This window comes from Aplysia californica, unplaced genomic scaffold (genome assembly GCF_000002075.1).
Source record: "Aplysia californica isolate F4 #8 unplaced genomic scaffold, AplCal3.0 scaffold01207, whole genome shotgun sequence".
NCBI classification, from domain to species: domain Eukaryota; kingdom Metazoa; phylum Mollusca; class Gastropoda; order Aplysiida; family Aplysiidae; genus Aplysia; species Aplysia californica.
In genome coordinates, this window is record NW_004798477.1 from 89,749 (window position 1) to 110,387 (window position 20,639).

At 43.2% G+C, this 20,639-nt stretch overlaps 2 protein-coding genes across 2 annotated transcripts in view; one reads left to right on the top strand and one right to left on the bottom strand.

The window, feature by feature from the left end:
* Positions 1-19,936, bottom strand: part of LOC101858230 (PAX3- and PAX7-binding protein 1) — a 44,212-nt gene extending 24,276 nt beyond the window's left edge. Inside the window, exons 1-7 of the mRNA XM_005112201.3 lie at positions 19,532-19,936; positions 9,011-9,249; positions 7,817-7,919; positions 7,032-7,167; positions 5,085-5,200; positions 3,718-3,788; positions 2,664-2,872 (exon numbers count right to left, since the gene is read on the bottom strand). Of these exons, the coding sequence (XP_005112258.1) occupies positions 2,664-2,872; positions 3,718-3,788; positions 5,085-5,200; positions 7,032-7,167; positions 7,817-7,919; positions 9,011-9,249; positions 19,532-19,751 (1,094 nt within the window). The 5' untranslated portion in view covers positions 19,752-19,936. The remainder of the gene's footprint in view (positions 1-2,663; positions 2,873-3,717; positions 3,789-5,084; positions 5,201-7,031; positions 7,168-7,816; positions 7,920-9,010; positions 9,250-19,531) is intronic.
* Positions 19,937-20,009: 73 nt separating this feature from the next.
* LOC101859293 (HIV Tat-specific factor 1 homolog) overlaps positions 20,010-20,639 on the top strand; it is a gene marked incomplete at its 3' end in the record, with an annotated part of 19,662 nt that continues 19,032 nt past the window's right edge. The window contains 1 exon segment of the mRNA XM_035973411.1: positions 20,010-20,100.

Here is a 20,639-nt window from a genome sequence, read left to right on the forward strand (position 1 = left end):
TTCTGTTAAGAGAGATTGCTAATAACATTTCCCATAAAATTCTGAGGAGATGGACTCTGGATCTGGTCAAGAGCTGAGCGTGACTGATTGATGGGAACTAAGCTTTGTAGTTTACTTTTAGAAAGAGTTTTTTAGCACTTGAGACTTGCAGCATACAGGTGCCGTAGATTAGATGTATGTCTACCAGAGTAACATATATACAGAAGAGGAGGAGAGATATAGATGATAGCTGCTGGGAGGAGAGATATAGAGGATAGCTGCTTGGAGGAGAGATATAGAGGATAGCTGCTGGGAGGAGAGATATAGACGATAGCTGCTTGGAGAGATATAGAGGATAGCTGCTTGGAGGAGAGATATAGAGGATAGCTGCTGGGAGGAGAGATATAGACGATAGCTGCTGGGAGGAGAGATATAGAGGATAGCTGCTGGGAGGAGAGATATAGAGGATAGCTGCTGGGAGGAGAGATATAGAGGATAGCTGCTTGGAGGAGAGATATAGACGATAGCTGCTGGGAGGAGAGATATAGAGGATAGCTGCTGGGAGGAGAGATATAGAGGATAGCTGCTGGGAGGAGAGATATAGACGATAGCTGCTGGGAGGAGAGATATAGACGATAGCTTATGGGAGGAGAGATATAGAGGATAGCTGCTGGGAGGAAAGATATAGACGATAGCTGCTTGGAGGAGAGATATAGAGGATAGCTGCTGGGAGGAGGGATATAGACGATAGCTGCTGGGAGGAGGGATATAGAGGATAGCTGCTTGGAGGAGAGATATAGACGATAGCTGCTTGGAGAGATATAGAGGATAGCTGCTTGGAGGAGAGATATAGAGGATAGCTGCTGGGAGGAGAGATATAGACGATAGCTTATGGGAGGAGAGATATAGAGGATAGCTGCTGGGAGGAAAGATATAGACGATAGCTGCTTGGAGGAGAGATATAGAGGATAGCTGCTGGGAGGAGGGATATAGACGATAGCTGCTGGGAGGAGGGATATAGAGGATAGCTGCTTGGAGGAGAGATATAGACGATAGCTGCTTGGAGAGATATAGAGGATAGCTGCTTGGAGGAGAGATATAGAGGATAGCTGCTGGGAGGAGAGATATAGACGATAGCTGCTGGGAGGAGAGATATAGACGATAGTTGCTGGGAGGAGAGATATAGAGGATAGCTGCTTGGAGAGATATAGAGGATAGCTGCTGGGAGGAGAGATATAGAGGATAGCTGCTGGGAGGAGAGATATAGACGATAGCTGCTGGGAGGAGAGATATAGACGATAGCTGCTGGGAGGAGAGATATAGACGATAGCTGCTGGGAGGAGAGATATAGACGATAGCTGCTGGGAGGAGAGATATAGAGGATAGCTGCTGGGAGGAGAAATATAGACGATAGCTGCTTGGAGGAGAGATATAGACGATAGCTGCTGGGAGGAGAGATATAGAGGATAGCTGCTGGGAGGAGAGATATAGAGGATAGCTGCTGGGAGGAGAGATATAGAGGATAGCTGCTGGGAGGAGAGATATAGAGGATAGCTGCTGGGAGGAGAGATATAGACGATAGCTGCTGGGAGGAAACAAAGGAGCAAACAACAAATCGCCTGGCAACCACCTAAAAGCTGTGTACATTGCCACATTGGACTCTCAAATAGACAAGATAATTGTCTCCCCTCGGTAATGTCCTATATAGATGAGCTCAGCACTCACAAAGTGCACCAGCGTGGTCCTCACCCACCAGGACCAAGATAGGCTACATCAGCACTACACCTGTACCTCCCCAATAATGCACCAAACACTAGGACATTTTCAGCACATTGAGAACATTAAACACTGATGATTCAAAACACATTTTTTAAAAGTTGTCAACCTCGGAATCAAAGTAGAAAAACGATTTTGGCCAAAGTCTCAACTTGACGAGAGTCAAGAAAGAGGGACAGAAACCGTTTCCCACTACAGATAGGGCACTTTGTATTGTACAGATAGGGCACTTTGTACTGTAGTTTACGTTTCAACTCAACAGTCAGAGAGAAGCTTAGACACAGCCAGGGAAACCCCGAGACAGCTACTTGCAGTACAGCAGTGGGATAAGGTGAGAAGGCAAGCAAGTTGATTCCCTACCTAAACCTGGGAGGTAAGACAATAGTTTATTCTCTACATAAACCTGGGAGGTAAGACAATAGTTTATTCCCTACATAAACCTGGGAGGTAAGACAATAGTTTATTCTCTACATAAACCTGGGAGGTAAGACAATAGTTTATTCTCTACATACACCTGGGAGGTAAGACAATAGTTTATTCTCTACATAAACCTGGGAGGTAAGACAATAGTTTATTCCCTACCTAAACCTGGGAGGTAAGACAATAGTTTATTCTCTACATAAACCTGGGAGGTAAGACAATAGTTTATTCTCTACATAAACCTGGGAGGTAAGACAATAGTTTATTCTCTACATACACCTGGGAGGTAAGACAATAGTTTATTCTCTACATAAACCTGGGAGGTAAGACAATAGTTTATTCTCTACATAAACCTGGGAGGTAAGACAATAGTTTATTCTCTACATACACCTGGGAGGTAAACAATAGTTGGATGTTGGATCTGTCACTAAACCTAGACAACCATCAGGGTCCCGACGACATTGAAGACAGGACAGCAACAGCCTTACCGTTCTTGCAAACGTTTTCTAACAGACTCTATGGTAATTTCCGATGCATTTTGAAATTTTGAGAGAGCTGAGAAGGGCTTTAGTTCGTCTGACGAGGAAGCAGGCAGTTCAGCCCCCGCTGCTGCGGTTGTCTGGGTCGAAGAGTAGAATGACACGTTGCTGTTGTTGTCACTGACGGTTGTGCTTGGGAGCAGCTCTACACCAGGAATCTGAGGACAGTAAACAGGTGATTGAGGACAGTAAACAGGTGATTATCAGATTGTCACTTTTACAGAATCTGAGGACAGTAAACAGGTGATTATAAGATTGTTCCTTCTACAGAATCTGAGGACAGTAAACAGGTGATTATAAGATTGTTACTTCTACAAAATCTGAGGACAGTAAACAGGTGATTATAAGATTGTTACTTCTACAGAATCTGAGGACAGTAAACAGGTGATTATAAGATTGTCACTTCTACAAAATCTGAGGACAGTAAACAGGTGATTATAAGATTGTTCCTTGTACAGAATCTGAGGACAGTAAACAGTTCACCATAAGAATGGTACAGTACTTTTGTTTAAGTAAAACTTTATAACGGCACTTGCAAGACAATAAGACGCTTAAGTGCCGAAGATTAGAGGTGTTACAAGAGAGTAACAAACACAAAAAAGAAGGAGGAGAGATGAGGACGATAGGTGTTTGAAAGGAAAGAAGGAGGAGAGATGAGGATGATAGGTGTTTGAAAGGAAAGAAGGAGGAGAGATGAGAATGATAGGTGTTTGAAAGGAAAGAAGGAGGAGAGATGAGAATGATAGGTGTTTGAAAGGAAAGAAGGAGGAGAGATGAGGATGATAGGTGTTTGAAAGGAAAGAAAGAGCAAACCACACCAGGCACAATAGATAAGACACAACAGATGAATTTCACAGATCAAAATGTAAGGATCATTTCGGATAATTAAAGGATCATATAGTATAATACACCTTATTCAAGTCAGGCAAAATCCACATCGTTTCAGAAATTCTTATTTATCCGTCAAATCAGCAAATTGGCATTCTGCATATTTCACACCCACCTGAAGACTAACTGCTTTCCTGATCTGTTGGTTCTCCCACTCTCTTTCTTGATCGCTGTCTTCATCACTCCCTGATCCATGGAAAATCACAGAACACATTTCTCTTAGTAACATGGGAACATAGGCAACAGGAAGAGCTTTCGTTTCAGTCAGAGTTTTACAGCACTTCCACACAACAGAAGTAGGTCCTAAAAGCTTGGGGGTGTTCCAGGAGCATAAGATACAGAGTTTCACAGCACTTCCACACAACAGAAGTAGGTCCTAAAGGCTTGGGGGTGTTCCAGGAGCATAAGATACAGAGTTTTACAGCACTTCCACACAACAGAAGTAGGTCCTAAAAGCTTGGGGGTGTTCCAGGAGCATAAGATACAAAGACAAGGGGGAGAGACAGCGTTAGTTGTCGTTTTACTAAGAGTTTTACGGCATTTGCAGCACAGTAAGCTCTTATTAGTGCTGAAGTTTAGAGGTGTTACAAGAGAGTAACAGACATAAAGAAGGAGGAGAGATAAAGACGATAGTTGTTTGATAGGAAAGAAGGAGCAACCACACCAGAGCACCCGCCAACCACCCACGGAAAGACGTTTGATATGACAGATTTTTCGTTACCACGAAAAGAATTAAAATCTCCAGGTCCCCCCCCCCCCCTCTATTGTATGCACTGGAACTTCCCTTAACACAATATCTGCTTGACTGGAAGGAATTTTCAGACCCTGAAGTTTGCATGAACAACAGGGTTTTACTGTATTATGTTCACGGTTCTATAGCTCAATGACAGAAGAGTACAGGTACCATGTCTCAAGTACAGCCGACCGTGCTCAATGACAGAAGAGTACAGGTACCATGTCTCAAGCACAGCCGACCGTGCTGGTACAAACAACCACTTGTCTACGACAATCACTCCAACAAATGACCAATTCTCATTCCCTCCAACAAATGACCAATTCTCATTATCTCCAACAAATGACCAATTCTCATTCCCTCCAACAAATGACCAATTCTCATTCCCTCCATGTTTTTTTTCTCCATATCATGACACTGTGCATGACAAACCATTTTTCTCCTTGACCACCTGTATAAGACAACCACTTTTCTCCTTGACCACCTGTATAAGACAACCACTTTTCTCCTTGACAATTTCAACTGTACCTTGTTCTGCAGCCAGTAAATCTGGCACAGTGTCAGGAGCGCACACTTGCATCAGTCTCCCACTGTGGGGGACCCTAGTTTTTTATCTCTTGTTTTTATTTTCCACAGAGCCATGTGACTTGAAGTCAGCCATCCACTAACGTTCCTTCACTTGCCATACCCATGTCTAAGACAAGCACATCTTCCATACTGGTGGCTGCCATGGACAATTTTCACTGTACCTTGTTCTGCTGCCAGAAAATTATCCCGGAGCTGTTGTCTTTCTCGTGCAGCGTTGTTCACAGAGAAGTCAACTCGTTGGTCCTCTTCATCTTCACTTTTGTCGTTGTCATCGTCCCTGGGGATAAAACAGCACATGTATGGGTTTACTGCCCGTTTCAACACTTGCAGGTTATTTAAGAGGTGGGACCCCTCGAATTTAAAGTCCATCTCCGACAGGACCAAACAAATGGGTTGAGAGCCTTGGAAACTCAACAATATGAGAACAACCAGTCAGGGATTTGAACCAGGGTGAAAATTGCTCTGTAGTCCAGTATACCGGATACTAACAGAGGTACTAGAGTGCCTATCCCTGAGAGCAGGTCGGAAGGTCAATCACGGTGACAACCAAGGCTGGTGGTGGGCCAGGAACACTGACAGACATACCCACACTTACATGGGAGGAAGCTACAGTCCACGACATTGGACACACCAGAGAACTTCAAGTCAGAAAAAGATAAACACTATAACTCACAGACATACCCACACTTACATGGGAGGAAGCTACAGTCCAGGACATTGGACACACCAGAGAACTTCAAGTCAGAAAAAGATAAACACTATAACTCACAGACATACCCACACTTACATGGGAGGAAGCTACAGTCCAGGACATTGGACACACCAGAGAACTTCAACTCAGAAAAAGATAAACACTATAACTCACAGACATACCCACACTTACATGGGAGGAAGCTACAGTCCAGGACATTGGACACACCAGAGAACTTCAAGTCAGAAAAAGATAAACACTATAACTCACAAACAAATGCAACTGAGGCGAACTTTGGGCCTGAGAACAAAAACTCAACATTTCGTTAGCAAGGTTTCTGTTGTCTCCGCCTGATACTTACTGCAGGGAGGGGGGGGGGGGATATAAATGCCAACTCAAAAACAGATCTTGCACGCCACTCATCCCTCCACTCTGCTCACATACGTAACTCATCCCTCCACACATCCTTCTACTCGGCTCACACACACCACTCATCCCTCCACACATCCTTCTACTCAGCTCACACACACCACTCATCCCTCCACACATCCTTCTACTCGGCTCACACACACCACTCATCCCTCCACACATCCTTCTACTGGCTCACACACACCACTCATCCCTCCACACATCCTTCTACTCGGCTCACATACACCACTCATCCCTCCACACATCCTTCCACTCGGCTCACACACGTAACTCATCCCTCCACACATCCTTCCACTCGGCTCACACACAATAACTCTTTAAACCCCATTGGACGCTGGGCGTGTCCGGTGGTAATGACCCTGTTTCCCATCAGACGCTGGGCGTGTCTGATACTAGTGACAACTGTCTCCTTTGATCTATTGCTACTTTTTGCTTGTTTTTCAGAATTATTCCTGAAACAAGTTTTTTAGTAATGACTAAGCCTTTGTTTCCGCCATTTAGAAGTTGGAGGCAAGCTTTTGGGGTTGTAATGAGACATAGTGCGCCAGGTTTATGTGACTGCAGAAAAAACTCCGCGAAATGGTGGAAAAAGCTCAGGGTTTAAGGAGTTCAAAAAGGCACGTTCAGTTTCAGCAGGCACTAGGTCTTTGTGCAAGATCAGTTATCCTCAATAAGCCATGACACAATCAGACGTTACTGTATCTGTGTCAGACGTTACTGAATCTGTGTCAGACGTTACTGTATCTGTGTCAGACGTTACTGAATCTGTGTCAGACGTTACTGTATCTGTGTCAGACCAGACGTTACTGTATCTGTGTCAGACGTTACTGTATCTGTGTCAGACATTACTGTATCTGTGTCAGACGTTACTGTATCTGTGTCAGAACAGACGTTACTGTATCTGTGTCAGACGTTACTGTATCTGTTCTAATAGAGTCAGACATTACTGTTTCTGTTCTGATAAACAAGGAAACAAGACAATCATTACCTGACAAGCCTAGCAGTGGAAGATTTGCTAGACTTTTCTTCGGGTTCATTGATAGGTATAAAGTTGTCAGTTTCTCTTGCCATTTGTCGCTGCTTGCGAATAAAATGAATTGTTTTCGCGTCTGGTATTTCACCTCCTGTTGGAAAAAACAATTTTCAGTTTCAAAATGCAAGAAATGAAAAAGGAATACATAAAATGTATAGAAAAATCTTTCATGGAAACAAAAAATGGATTGTAAATTAAGGCTTATAAAATGTGATATATTAAACTGATACCTTCCTCTAAAAAAAAAATAATCAATTTATAAAGCTTAAAAATTGATCAAAAGACAAACAATAAACACACATTTTAGCATGTGAACGGTTTCCCAGTTGCCAACTTTTCAAGGCCAATTAAACAGACTGTGTAAAAACATGGCTGTTCCAAACGGTGGTCATTGGCCAAGTAAGTCCTCTCTCAACCTGTGCCATGCACTCCTTTCTGCACTCAGCAGATTCCAGCTATTCAAAAGAGACCCGCAGCAAGAATGTGACAAATGTTTTGTAAACATCTCGAACTATAAACTGACACACTCAAATTGATTTTTGGATTTCATTTTCACCATTGTTGGCAAATCTGCTTTTGAAAGTTCATAATATTTCCCCAGCATCAGAGAGTCTGTGAGGAGCAACACTAGAAAACAAATGTATTTGAAAACACAAAAACTCACTTGTTTTCACAACCTCAAAAGTGTACCAAATGCAATTTTTAAGCACTTGTCGGCACCTATGCCTTTCGTAACTTACTTGCCAACATGGCCTTGAAGGTCTTTTGACCGTCCCCATCATCACTGTCCTCTGCCTCCTCAGCATCTTCTCCATTCAAAGTGCGAAACTCCTCCCTCAGTTTCTGAAAAGATCACAACAGAACTCAAAACACTGCAACAACTGTATATTCAAACATTACATATTCTCAACCTTTGAAAAAGAACCTTTGAATGAGAGGCAAACACCTTAACCTGTAGGCCACGAGAGCCCCCGTAAGTGTAAGGCTTCCACTTGGATGAAGTTCTGAGCGTGCTAACTGTACTGTGAGCACCTGTGTTCTGAGTGGGGAGTTTTGAGGCTAACTGTACCGTGAGCATCTGTGTTCTGAGTGGAGAGTTTTGAGGCTAACTGTACTGTGAGCACCTGTGTTCTGAGTGGGGAGTTTTGAGGCTAACTGTACTGTGAGCATCTGTGTTCTGAGTGGAGAGTTTTGAGGCTAACTGTACTGTGAGCACCTGTGTTCTGAGTGGGGAGTTTTGAGGCTAACTGAACTGTGTGCACCTGTGTTCTGAGTGGGGAGATCAGACAAAAAGGGAAGCAAGCTCCTTTGTATTGTATCAGTGAGTTAAGGTAGTTTTAAATTGGAATCTAAACTTTGTTCTTCCATGTAGCAAATTTGCTCAACAGAAAAACCAAAAGACACAAATCATGTACATATATATAAACACATATATGAGTCCATTTTCCCAGTTCCAAACCTGGTCCTGCCACTTACAAATTGTAATACTTTGGAATATATTTGTATTTTCAAACTGCCTTTTCATACACATGTTTCACTGTCTTTTAAGTAATTATGCTTCCTTTCTAATCTGAGCGATCTCATGTTTGGTCACGGCCAGACCCACCCTCTGTACAACCCACTAGACATCACTGTAGCCTAGTGCCACAGTCAGGGGTTGATAGGAAGTTGAGACAATGGAAAAATAATTGCTAACAATGACATGCACACAAGTCCTGGCACTCTTTTTGCTTCTGAATTTAAAGTAAGAACCTTCAGTGTGATGTCGAAAAAAGGTCTTTATATTTTTTTAATGTGAAGGAACAGATCCCAAAAAGTGGCTCAATTATAATGACTTTAATTACAGAATCAGTTGTGCCAACACATAGGTGGACATGCGCCAGTGACCTTTGGGGGGTGGGGGTGAAAATGGCGAGAAAATGTGCTGTCCTTACCCGAAGCTTATCCTCAGCCCTTGCTTCGTCTTCTTCATTCTTTCTCTGTTTCCGGTAAGCATGATCCCGCTTGCCCTGTGCCTCTCCATCATCGCTGTCACTGGCTCCTTCTTTCTCTTTACCATTACCATTGCCATTATTTAAGGGGTCTTTTCCCTTGTCCCGGCGTTCCTTCTTCATCTGTTTGGCAATCCGTCTGCTGTGGCTGGATTTCTTGACTTTGAAAACTTCAGTCTCTTCTGCAATAAATCAAAATAGATTAACTTCTGCTGGTCGAGAAAATTCTGCAAAACTGTGCATACACATCGTCAAGTTTGATAAAGTTCAATTGTAAACAAATCAACTGTTAATTTGCGACAGAAATGAAGTCTATATTCGTGTTCAGCGCATCAATGTAGTAGAATAAGGACACATGATAGTAGTAGGCCCTAGATAAAAATGAAATGGGAGGGAACGTAAAAGAATACCCCAACGATAACCATGGAGCGTGGGTTTTGGCTTTACCAACGATTACTTGTTGTTCTAAACCATTACTTTTCCACGCGCATGCTTATATGACACTTGACGCTCAGCCAGCAAGAGATGATAGCCTATCATTCTCAAACCTGGGCTAATTAAAGGCCAGATGTCACTTTGGTGGACCCAGCGTGTTTACATGTATCTATGTGCACTAGCCACAACAGTGGGGGACTTCAAGGGGGCTTGCTTCAGGAAAACCCCCCAGCTTTTAGAAGGTCAGAGGGGCAAGGCCTCCTCAAAAAGACCCTACTGAAAAATACGTTCAATATTACTGCTCATTTTGTACTGAAAAATACATTCAATATTACTGCTCATTTTGTACTGAAAAATACGTTCAATAATACTGCTCATTTTGTACTGAAAAATACGTTCAATATTACTGCTCATTTTGTACTGAAAAATACATTCAATATTACTGCTCATTTTGTACTGAAAAATACGTTCAATAATACTGCTCATTTTGTACTGAAAAATACGTTCAATATTACTGCTCATTTTCTACTGAAAAATACGTTCCATATTACTGCTCATTTTCTACTGAAAAATACGTTCCATATTACTGCTCATTTTCTACTGAAAAATAGCAGCCCATCTCTTGCTCTCTTAGGATAAAACATCGATACCGAGTAACTAGGCTTGTGTCAGTATCGATATCTAGTAGGCCGACTCTTGGGACCAAAACCAGAAAATGCCCATTCCTTCACTAAAACTTATTTGGGAGGACTTCCGTAACGAGCGACCATTATGAGACAGAGTAGAATAGAGGCCTAAGAGTAGGAGTAGGGGTAGGAATAGGAGTAGGGCTTGGGGTACGGTTAGGGATAGGGAAAAGATTCGGGACCTTATGGTTTGGGTTAGGGTTAGGTCTCTTCTTTATTGTGTTTGTTGGGGTGGTCTCTCGTTATGGAAGACCTTCCAATTATTCAATAAGAACCCTGTTGGGAACTAACGGAAGGAGCTCTGCAGAGGGCCGGCCGATTGACAAAACACAAAAGAGGGCATATTTTAAGCGGGTATACAAAAAACATTTGGTACAGTATTTTGTAAAAATATGTTTGTGGCGGATATCACGGCGAGGCCCCACAGTTTTCCCACTTTCCCAATTTTTTCCAGGATTTGGAACTTTTTCAAAGGGATATGTACCATATATCACAGGTCTTTTAAAGAGGAATTTTTCAATGTTATTTAGAGAGACAGAAACAATCCATGAATATATCACCAAATGTGGTATAATATTAATAATCCATTTTATCCAATTCACTGGCCACAAAAATCATTATGTACACAATAAATGAACACTGAAAAAATAAAAATCAATTTTTAAAAAAGAAAAGAACCAAAAAAAAGAAAAAAAGAAATCAGTTGAAAATTTAATGTCTCCCAACATCGAAACAGCCTGAAATCATCATCAGCGCCCATCTGGACAGCTTACAGAATTCATAGCCATCGAAGAAGACCAATGAAAATTTGATTTTTTGCTTTAGCCCTTTTTTACTTGGTACCTAAGAAAGAATGTTCAACTCTAAGAATCATGCTTCTTGAATTTTGAGAATCGGTTCATAAATAAAAAAGTTATGGGGTTGTAAAGGTCGGCAAAATATGGATGACCCACATATAGGAAAATACTCCTAAAAAGTGGACCACGCAGTAGCAGATTCTGTAAGATAATTGAAGATATCTCGGTAATTAATTGGAGTGTTCGAGAGAAACTTGGCTACCCGTGGTGTTTTTGGGTGGAGAAATCATTTCTGCCTTCAGATTTGCTACCCATTTTGTAATTTTGTTATAATTAAAATTTTGGTGTACATATTACGATTTTGCGAAAAAAGGGTGTCGGGATGAGTCCATTCTATTTATTGCATCTTATCATAACATGGGAACTTTAAGAATATGTTGGCAGTGAGACTAAATAATGGCAAAGCTTTCTTTGATGAAATTAGACCAAGCCAACCTTAAAAGATAAGTTAATTTAATCTAGCATGCCGTACAATTAAACATTCTTTTTCCCCGTTGAGACGCGAACACCCCGAGACGAGATAAGCTCCCCTCGGAACACCCCCATTGCGATGTTACAGGAGAACAGAGAATAAAACAACAGGAGCGCGCGCCAGCCATTTCCCTATTTCAAGTGACCAATGAATGAGCTCAAAATCGTCATGCAGGGATTTGTAGGTCACATATATTTGCTGCGAGAGTGGGGGGAAATGGCCGGTCTCCGTGCGAAGCCACTTTGGATAGGGGGGTCGTCATACATTTATGATCGGGTCTAAACAACTACTCGACACATAACGTTCAAATTTGAGCACACTATAGAGCTTAGATAGATCAATTACCATCTCGGTGCTTAAATTTAAGCTCCTTATATTTTTCCGTACACCCGATACAAAAGTGTTCCCGACACCATAAGTATAGGTTAATTTATGTGTACGACCTTCAACATCCACATATCATTAGTTTGCCCTATTTTCTGATTGGTTGCCGTATTTCATTCACATTGGTCCAGAAATAAAGCAGATTGAGTTTGAGAAATTTAGTCACCTACGCTATGACCTGGTCCAAAAATTCCCCTGCAAACGGGGAGCAATTTTCGCAGCGAGGGAAAGCCCAATTGGCATTGCTACAAATAAACGCGTGTAATTGGGTTGGATTTGTAATGAATTCCAACGTTGGTGTGCTTCGGGCGTAAGAGACTTAAAAAGAAAAAACTTGGAAGACAAAACATCCACCTCATCGAAAAGGACGCTAAAGAATGAAAGAATGGCGCCAAGCGGAAGTAGTTTTTAGCCTCGGCTTCGCGGAGAGTCCCCTCGTGATTTTCCGTAAATCTCAGAGAAATGCCTAGTCGACCATAAGATATCAGAGACTCAGCAGGAGGGGGGCATCACAAACGACTTTTAAATTAGCAATGACCACGAAAAACCTTTTTTTGTCAGAAAATGTTTTCAAATAGGTGCATTTTGTAGCTGTATCTGAGCATGGAACTTTTTGAATTTTTGAAATCCATCAATAAACACAAAAGTTGCGAATTTTTTAATCAATTAATTTTTGGTACACTTTTAATATAATTTTAAAAACCCAAAATATGGGACGTTCTTTGGTGAGTTTTGAGACAATATTCGTCATAACTCGCTCATTTCTCGGAGTATTTAAATGAAACTTGGCAACCCAGTAACATTTTTCGTGCAGAATCTAGTCCTGCTTTCAGATTTTTCATAGCTATCTTACTTTTTGAGTTATGAAGACGTGTATAGGTAAAAATGTGGCGGTTTTCGGTGCGTTTTGAGACAATATTTGTCATAGCTCGCCTATTTCTTGGAGTATATGTAAATGAAACTTGGCAGTCTAGTACAGTTTTTAATGCAGAATCTAGTCATGCTGTTAGATTTTTAATATATCTATCATACTTTTTGAGTTGTAAAGACATTAACAGGTAATTAAAAAGTGGTGTTCTTTACAGATTTACAAAGATTATCATCTTCTCCCAAAGTATTTTCTCCCAGATATTTGAATGAAACTTGGCAACATAAAAGGTTCCTCCTTGCCTAGCAATGCTCTGGATCAATTTGTCACAAAAATGTAAGTAGAGAGCTGGATTTATTAGTCTAATTAATCCAGTTCTCTACTAGTAAAAGAATGCATACTTTGTAATAGAAAATAAGATCGTCTCTGTGTGTATATCCATTGTTGGACAGTGTCCTATTGTGTGTTAGATTAAGATGCGTTCAGATAATATAGTTTACAAGTCATGGGAATATTTCGCATGTGTAGTCTACAACTTTACAATAAATGTAACAAATTTACACCCCCCCTCCTCTCTCTCTCTCTCTCTCTCTCACGCCCACACACACACACATGCACGCCGGCGCACTCACGCACGCACGCGTGAACGATATCAATGTATAAACGGGATTATCTTCCCAGACTGGACTAAATAAGTACCATACTCTTTAATAACAATCTTAACACCTCACTTTTCCAAACAGAGCGCACAGGACGAGTCCAAGAGTGTGCTTTCCCAAGAGGGGGGAATAGGCTTTCATAACGAAAACACAATGCCATATATCACTTCTCAAGATGTTTGCTTTTCTGTTTCTATTCTTCTGTCATGCAATCAAGCAAATAAAAATGACTACATCTATTGTATTGTGACTAAAATGCAACAAAAATGCAAGTTATCAAGGCCCCCGTTTAGTTTTCAAGTATCCTTCCCCCCCTTTCCGGTTCACATAAGCGGGGCCTCGTTTGTAGCGCCCGAGGCACCCGAGGGCTGATGACGTCACTCAGTGGAAATTTCCCAGCCGCCGGTCGTTCACCCAGCACGCGCAAATGGCAATGCCGCTTTTCCCTTAGTTACTCCCACATTTTTAAAGATTACGCCAAAACCGCTGAACACAGAAGCATGAAATTTAAAGGGAATAAAGAAAAATGGTGTACAACGTATCAGTCAGTTTGACAAATCACAGCTCCGAAAATCCTCAAAGCGCACCACATCAACCACTTTCACAAACGTTTTCAACTGCTTCTTGGATGGATACAAAGTTGTCAAACTGCGTACTACGAGATTGACCTCTTTTCTGATTGGCTACTAAGTTTCATTCATATCCATTCACGAGAAGTGGCGTGAGAGCGAGTTGAAGACAACAACCTTTGCGTTAGTTCGTCCCACGAAACACCCCCGCAGCAAGGGCCAAAAATCGGCAGAACAAAACGCGCTCGGTGGGCATTGCTACTCAAATCTACTTACTTAATAATTTCTTCAATTTTCGCAAATTACCACTAAAATCTATAGAAATGAGTATCGCGTAGTTTGAGCATAAAAACTGACATTTATTTCGCTTTTGAAAGTAAATTTGGCACTTCACATCGGGTCAAAATGTCGGACTTAGTCCAGCGATTTACGACCACGATTTCGCTGTCCTTTGCCGTTTCAAACCGATGCTGGATTTCTTTTTTTTCAATTTTCCCATTAGAAAAACACACTTCTTGCGTGATCTAGACATTTTTTGAAAAAAATCTAGCATGTCAATTAAAACGAAAATAGTCAGACTCGCGAACATCGGGAAACACAATAAGTCTAAATCCTTACATCCATGACACTGTTAACCAAAATATCAAACAAAAAAAACAAAGTCAACTTTTGTTTTTTATTCTCGTGTTTATTCGGCTCAAACAAACAAAAGTACACAACATGATTAATGAACACAAAACTGTACAACAGGAGAATCTTATTATAACACAAACTTGTCTCTCACACCCTTACAGTGTAAGTAAGGTGAAAGTTACACCGTGAAATCCGCTTTCTTTAGTGATGGGATGACCTCTTTAGCGATGGGCATGCCCCCCTGAACTGCCTGAACCCCCTCACCATATTTTTTGCTCAGGGATGCAAGCTGAAACACCCCTGCCCCTACTCCTACTCTTGTCTTGAGGCCAAAACCGGCGAATAATAATTGCGGGGTAGGAACTACCGAAAAAGCGCCCAGCCCTCTGCCGAACTCCTCCCCCCAGTTGCATCCAAGTCGATCCACAACTAGATCTAGATATAGATCTAGAGTACGGTCCCCCCTTACCGGCCGCTCCCCACTTTCCGGCCGATTCGAACTCAGACTGGACTCCGTGCCAATAAAATCGATCTTTTATGACTACAATGGTTTTAATTGGTCAGTTTCGTTGCACCTGCGCATTGTTTGTTTACCCTACCACACGTCCGCCATCACAGGAGCGCTGAAGCAGAAATTCATTTCGTTGTTCGCAGCTGAAAACATATCCAGGTGAGTGCAGCCGCCATTTGTTATCACTCTGAATAAGGCCACGCGGGTCAGCCAATAAGGTTTCAGCATTCGTATTTCCTTCAGTACCAGTCTTTTGTGAAAGAAAGCCATTTTTAGTTGTCTGCTTGGCTTGTCTATTAGCACGTAATGGCTGAAAACGTAATTCCCGCCATACGAGTGGGGTGGCCGGTTGCGGGAAACTTTTTTCGCTGTAATTGCCCCATACCGGCCATTTAAAAATAAGTCAAATAAAAGCACATTGATGAGTTATAGAGATCTTTAATGTTAAATTGCTCCAAATATCTTTCAATAAACTTAACAGTCCATTCTTAACTCATCTATTATGGATAGTTCTGGATCTAGTAATAATATTTTTCGTTTGTAGTGATGTACGAAAATCGTTATATGAAATTTTTTTTGTGCGTGTCACGTGTTTGTTGACTGAGATGATTGAAATGGAATAATTTTACCTCTACAAAAATGTCTTGTTCTCCTTATCCTTCCTGTTCTATGCTCTTTAATGAATGCCTCTAGATCTAGATCTACATGTATAGTTCTCCTTCCTATTTTTAAATTGCTGTGTCTAACCCCCCCCCCCCCCACCACTTTCCAGCCGTCCCAGAAAAATGGATCAGCAAAAACAAAAGCGGAAGCAATACCGCCAAGAAGATATGGAGGCAGCTGTAAATGCCTGCCAGGCTGGGATAATGTCCCAGAGGATAGCAGCCTCCCACTTCCGTGTCCCTAGGGCAACTTTGGGGGACAAGTTAAAAGGGTTTTACCCTGTTCAGCCCAAAAGTCGGACCGTACTGTCCGAAGAGGAGGAGGAGAAGGTGGTGCAGTGGATAACTGAAAGTGGTGCTCGCGGCTGTGGGCAAGGGAAGGAAGAGGTGTGTCTTGCCATTCAGAGGATTCTGAATTCGGAGGGGCGAGACACACCCTTCAAGGACAACAAGCCAGGCAACAAGTGGTATTACAGTTTCCTAGCCCGCCACCCCAACATCCGGCCAAGAAAGACCATGGTGCTAGGAGAGCAGAGGGCGAAGGTATCTGAAGAGAAAATTAAAAGTTGGTTTAGGGAGGTGAGGACGACTCTGGAGGGGGAGGGGATTGACATCACGACGGTCCCCCCTGATAATGTTTTTAACGTGGACGAAAGTGGGTTCCCGTTTTTCCAACAGGGCGCCGTTGTCCTTACCGACGTTAAACAAAAACACCCTTACTCCATCGGATCCGACACCAAACAGCAAATCACTGTTCTGTGTGCCGGGTCCGCTGGAGGGAAGATCTTATCACCCTTTATTATTTTCCCTGGAGCTAGGTGGACCTACCACCCGTGGGACGACTTCTCCCAGGCTCACTTTGATCTATCGCCCAACGGCTGGGTCAACTCACAAATCTTTCTGACTTGGCTCAGAAATGTGTTTGAGCCAGCCGTCCGTGACCTACCGAGACCTGTGGTGCTCTTTGCAGATGGTCACCAGAGCCATGTAAACATGGAAGTCCATGCCTTCTGCAAAGAGCATCGCATTACATATTACCTTTTACCGGCCCATGCTTCTCACGTGGTGCAGCCGCTAGACCTCATCTTCTATGGTGTTTTAAAGCACCATTGGAGAGAGAGCGTCCGGGACTTCAAGCGGATTTCCAACATTGGCTCTGTGACTAGAAAGTCCTTTGCCATCGTGTTTAAGGAGGCATGGCTCAAGGCTCATACCCCAGAGAAAATGGCTCACGCGTTCGAGGCAGCTGGTCTCTCCCCGTGGAACCCTGACAGGCCTGACTACTCAAAATGTCATGCAAGTCGGGTCTACGGGGAGTATCCAGCTGCCCCTAGCTCGTCACCATCTCTCTCTGCAGTTGACCCCCCAGCCATCGCTCCCCCTTCCGTCGATCTCACACCCACCGACCCCCCTTCCGTTGAACTCACACCCGTCGCCCTCCCAGCCGTCGCCCTTCCAGCCGTCGCCCTCCCAGCCGTCGCCCTCCCATCCGTCGCCCTCCCAGCCGTCGCCCTTCCACCCGTCGCCCTTCCACCCGTCGACCTCGCACCCGTCGACCTTCCAGCCGTCGCCCTTCCACCCGTCGCCCTTCCACCCGTCGACCTCGCACCCGTCGCCCTCCCACCCGTCGACCTTCCACCCGTCGACCTCGCACCCGTCGACCTTCCACCCGTCGACCTCGCACCCGTCGACCTTCCAGCCGTCGACCTCGCACCCGTCGACCTTCCAGCCGTCGACCTTCCAGCCGTCGACCTCGCACCCGTCGACCTTCCACCCGTTGACTTTCCACCCGTTGACCTTCCAGCCGTCGCCCTTCCACCCTTTGACCTTCCACCCTTTGACCTTCCAGCCGTCGACCTTCCACCCGTCGACCTCGCACCCGTCGACCTCGCACCCGTCGACCTTCCAGCCGTCGACCTCGCACCCATCGACCTTCCAGCCGTCGACCTTCCAGCCGTCGACCTTTCAGCCGTCGACCTCGCACACGTTGACCTTCCAGCCGTCGACCTCGCACCTGTCAACCTCCCACCCGTTGAACTTCCGGCCGCCGACCTGCCACCCGTCAACTTCCCAGCTGTCAATGTCAACCTCACACCTGCAAAGTCGTCTTCGTCCGGGCCCAGCAACATCGCCATGGCGGTGGACCAACTTGTTGACTTTATTATTTCAACTGGTTGGTCTGCCTCGGACATGTACAACATCAGGAGACGTCAATGGCGGAACATTCCCCCAGGACCAGAGGACACTGTCTATAAGAAATATTTAGACCTGTATGAAGCCATTGTCCCCCCTCCCACTTTCGACAACCTCCCCTTGCCCCAGAAAAGTTCCACAAAAAATGCAGGACACAGGATTCAGCCCCCAAAATATGTTTCAGGAGAAAAGTACAAGGAGTTTGAGGAGGGAAAAGAACGAGAGGAAAGGGAAAAGAAAGCAGCTGTAGAAGATAGGAAGAGAGAAAGGGCGAGAAAGAAGGCAGAAAAAGATGCAGAGAAAGAGAAAAAGAGACTGGAAAGATTGGCATACAAAGAGAAAAAGGACAAGGAAAGAGAGGCAAAAAGAAAGGCTAGTGCTGTCAACAAGAAAGGAAAGGGCTGCAAGAAGAGGAAGACTGAGGTTGTGGAGAATGAGGGAGAAAGTGATCAGAGTGATGCAATTGAGTACATGGACAGTTCAGATGAGGAATGCATGGACGTTCTTGAGCGCATGAGGTCTGAGTATGATGAGAGTCTGTGTTTTGAATGTGGGAATGACAGGGACTTGGATGGATGGATCGGATGTGATCAGTGTGACAGATGGTACCACAGAAGTTGTTCAGGGGCACAGATGGAACTGATTGCGGGTATGACTGAGGAGGAAGTGAGTGAATTTACGTTTGTTTGTGATGTGTGTATGCCATGAGAATGAGAGCCTGCAGATTTTTATTTTGTTCAAATTGTTAGCTCTCGTTTTTTTTGGTTGTTGTTGTCTTTTAGTAAAAAGATACTTCGTTGTTTTTCTTGTTGCATTTTAATCAAATACATTCCAGTTCACAGTTTTTCTTGTTACCACTTATAGTTCGCTGCTTTTTTAGCTGTAAATTAGTGTAAATTACCATTTTACAATGTTGTGCTTTGAAAGTGGGGATGGCAGGGTGTGAATGGTGTGACAGATAGTGTGTTTGTGAAGCAAGATCTACCTCAATATAAGAACACAGCTGTGGAGGAATGTTGGTGCTGGTGACTGAGTGCATGACAAACAACGTGGAGGTCAATGGATGGAGGTTAGTTCGTTACTTTTGTGTATAATTGATATTTATATAATGTGGCCGGTATAGGGGAAACAGGTGGCTGGTAAGAGGCAAATACTCCACCGATCGGCCGGTAAGGGGCAACACTGGGGTCCTTCAAAATTCTATGTCTTATTGTACAAACATAACTCTAAAGAACCAATCTGGCAGCTGCCTCTTATCGGCCAAAGGCCAAGGATTATTTTGCAACATCTTTTTACAACATGGGGTTCAATTTGTGGTAACTGGGTCAGTTTTTATCCCAAACTTCCGGGACAAGCCACAGACGCGCGTTAGGCGGCTGGTAAGGGGCAACCGTACTCTAGATCTAGAACTAAATCATGATCTTCTCTGTCTTCGTCTTCTGCTATAAAAATCTACTTTTAGTTTTAGTCTGTACAAGGCTACTAGATTCTAGATCTAATCTAGATATAGATTCTAGATTCTATACTACACTTACCCTCGTCCTCGCCTTCCAATTCAAAGCTTACAACGGTCTTGTTTCGTGATGATCCTTTTGATTTCTTTTCGTCTTTTCCTTTATCATTCTCGGTTTTAGGCAGCATCGGGGGTAGTTCTTGAGTGTCCATTGCCTGCACAGCTTCATTTTCATTGTCTGAATCCAAGTTTAAACCTTTTCTTCTGAAGTTCCTCTTCGGCTTCTTGAACATCGACGCCATGTTGCTTAATCTCCACTATTTCCACAACTGTAATAAGTCATGGATCTGAGTATAGTCATGTCACATCATTTCAAATTAGAATTATCTTTATGTGAGAAAAAAAAGCACACATTTTTATTAATATAAAAACAAAAATCAATACACATTTTAGGCGAAAATATTTGAAGTCTTAGGTTGAAGTCTCCAAACAATTGAATTCCCTAGGGTCTATTCTACCTACACAATTTTCTTAAATTTTCCAGCAAAGGGAGTGCACTCCGGTGGAAAAAAAATCGTCGGCTCAACGAGTGCAGCAGATCAGAGCAGGGCCCAACAAAACGAACAACAACCACATTTGCAATAAAAACATGTGAACAGACAGTAGATCTAGAATCTAGATCTAGATATCTAGTTACTGTTATTAAATTTGGATCTACGTACACGAATCGTTATCTGTCGTCGGTAAAAGTAAAAGGTTAGGCATTTGGCATTTGCAATACTGTTGCAGGGTCTGAGTCTGAGGCAATCTTTGGAACTTTGGATTTGGCTTGGTCTTCCAAGTCCATTGCCATTGTCATTGTTGACAAAATTAAATAAATGCATTTTACTCAAAGTCAGAACCAGTACTTATTAGTAGATTCTAGTACAGTGGAGTCGGTGCTTTTTCGGTAGTTCCCACCCCCCTTATTTGGCGCTTTTTCGGTAGTTCCCACCCCCCTTATTTGATAGAGCCTGACCTACATCTAGATCTATATACGTTTGATTCGCGGCAAGCTAAGATGTCAAACCTAACAACTGCAAAACATTAAATTGTGGTAAAATTCAGGGGGGCATGCCCCCCTGAAACCCCCCACCTTGTTTTTATTGGGTCAGGGGGGCAAGCCCCCCTGAAACCCCCCTACTCTTGGG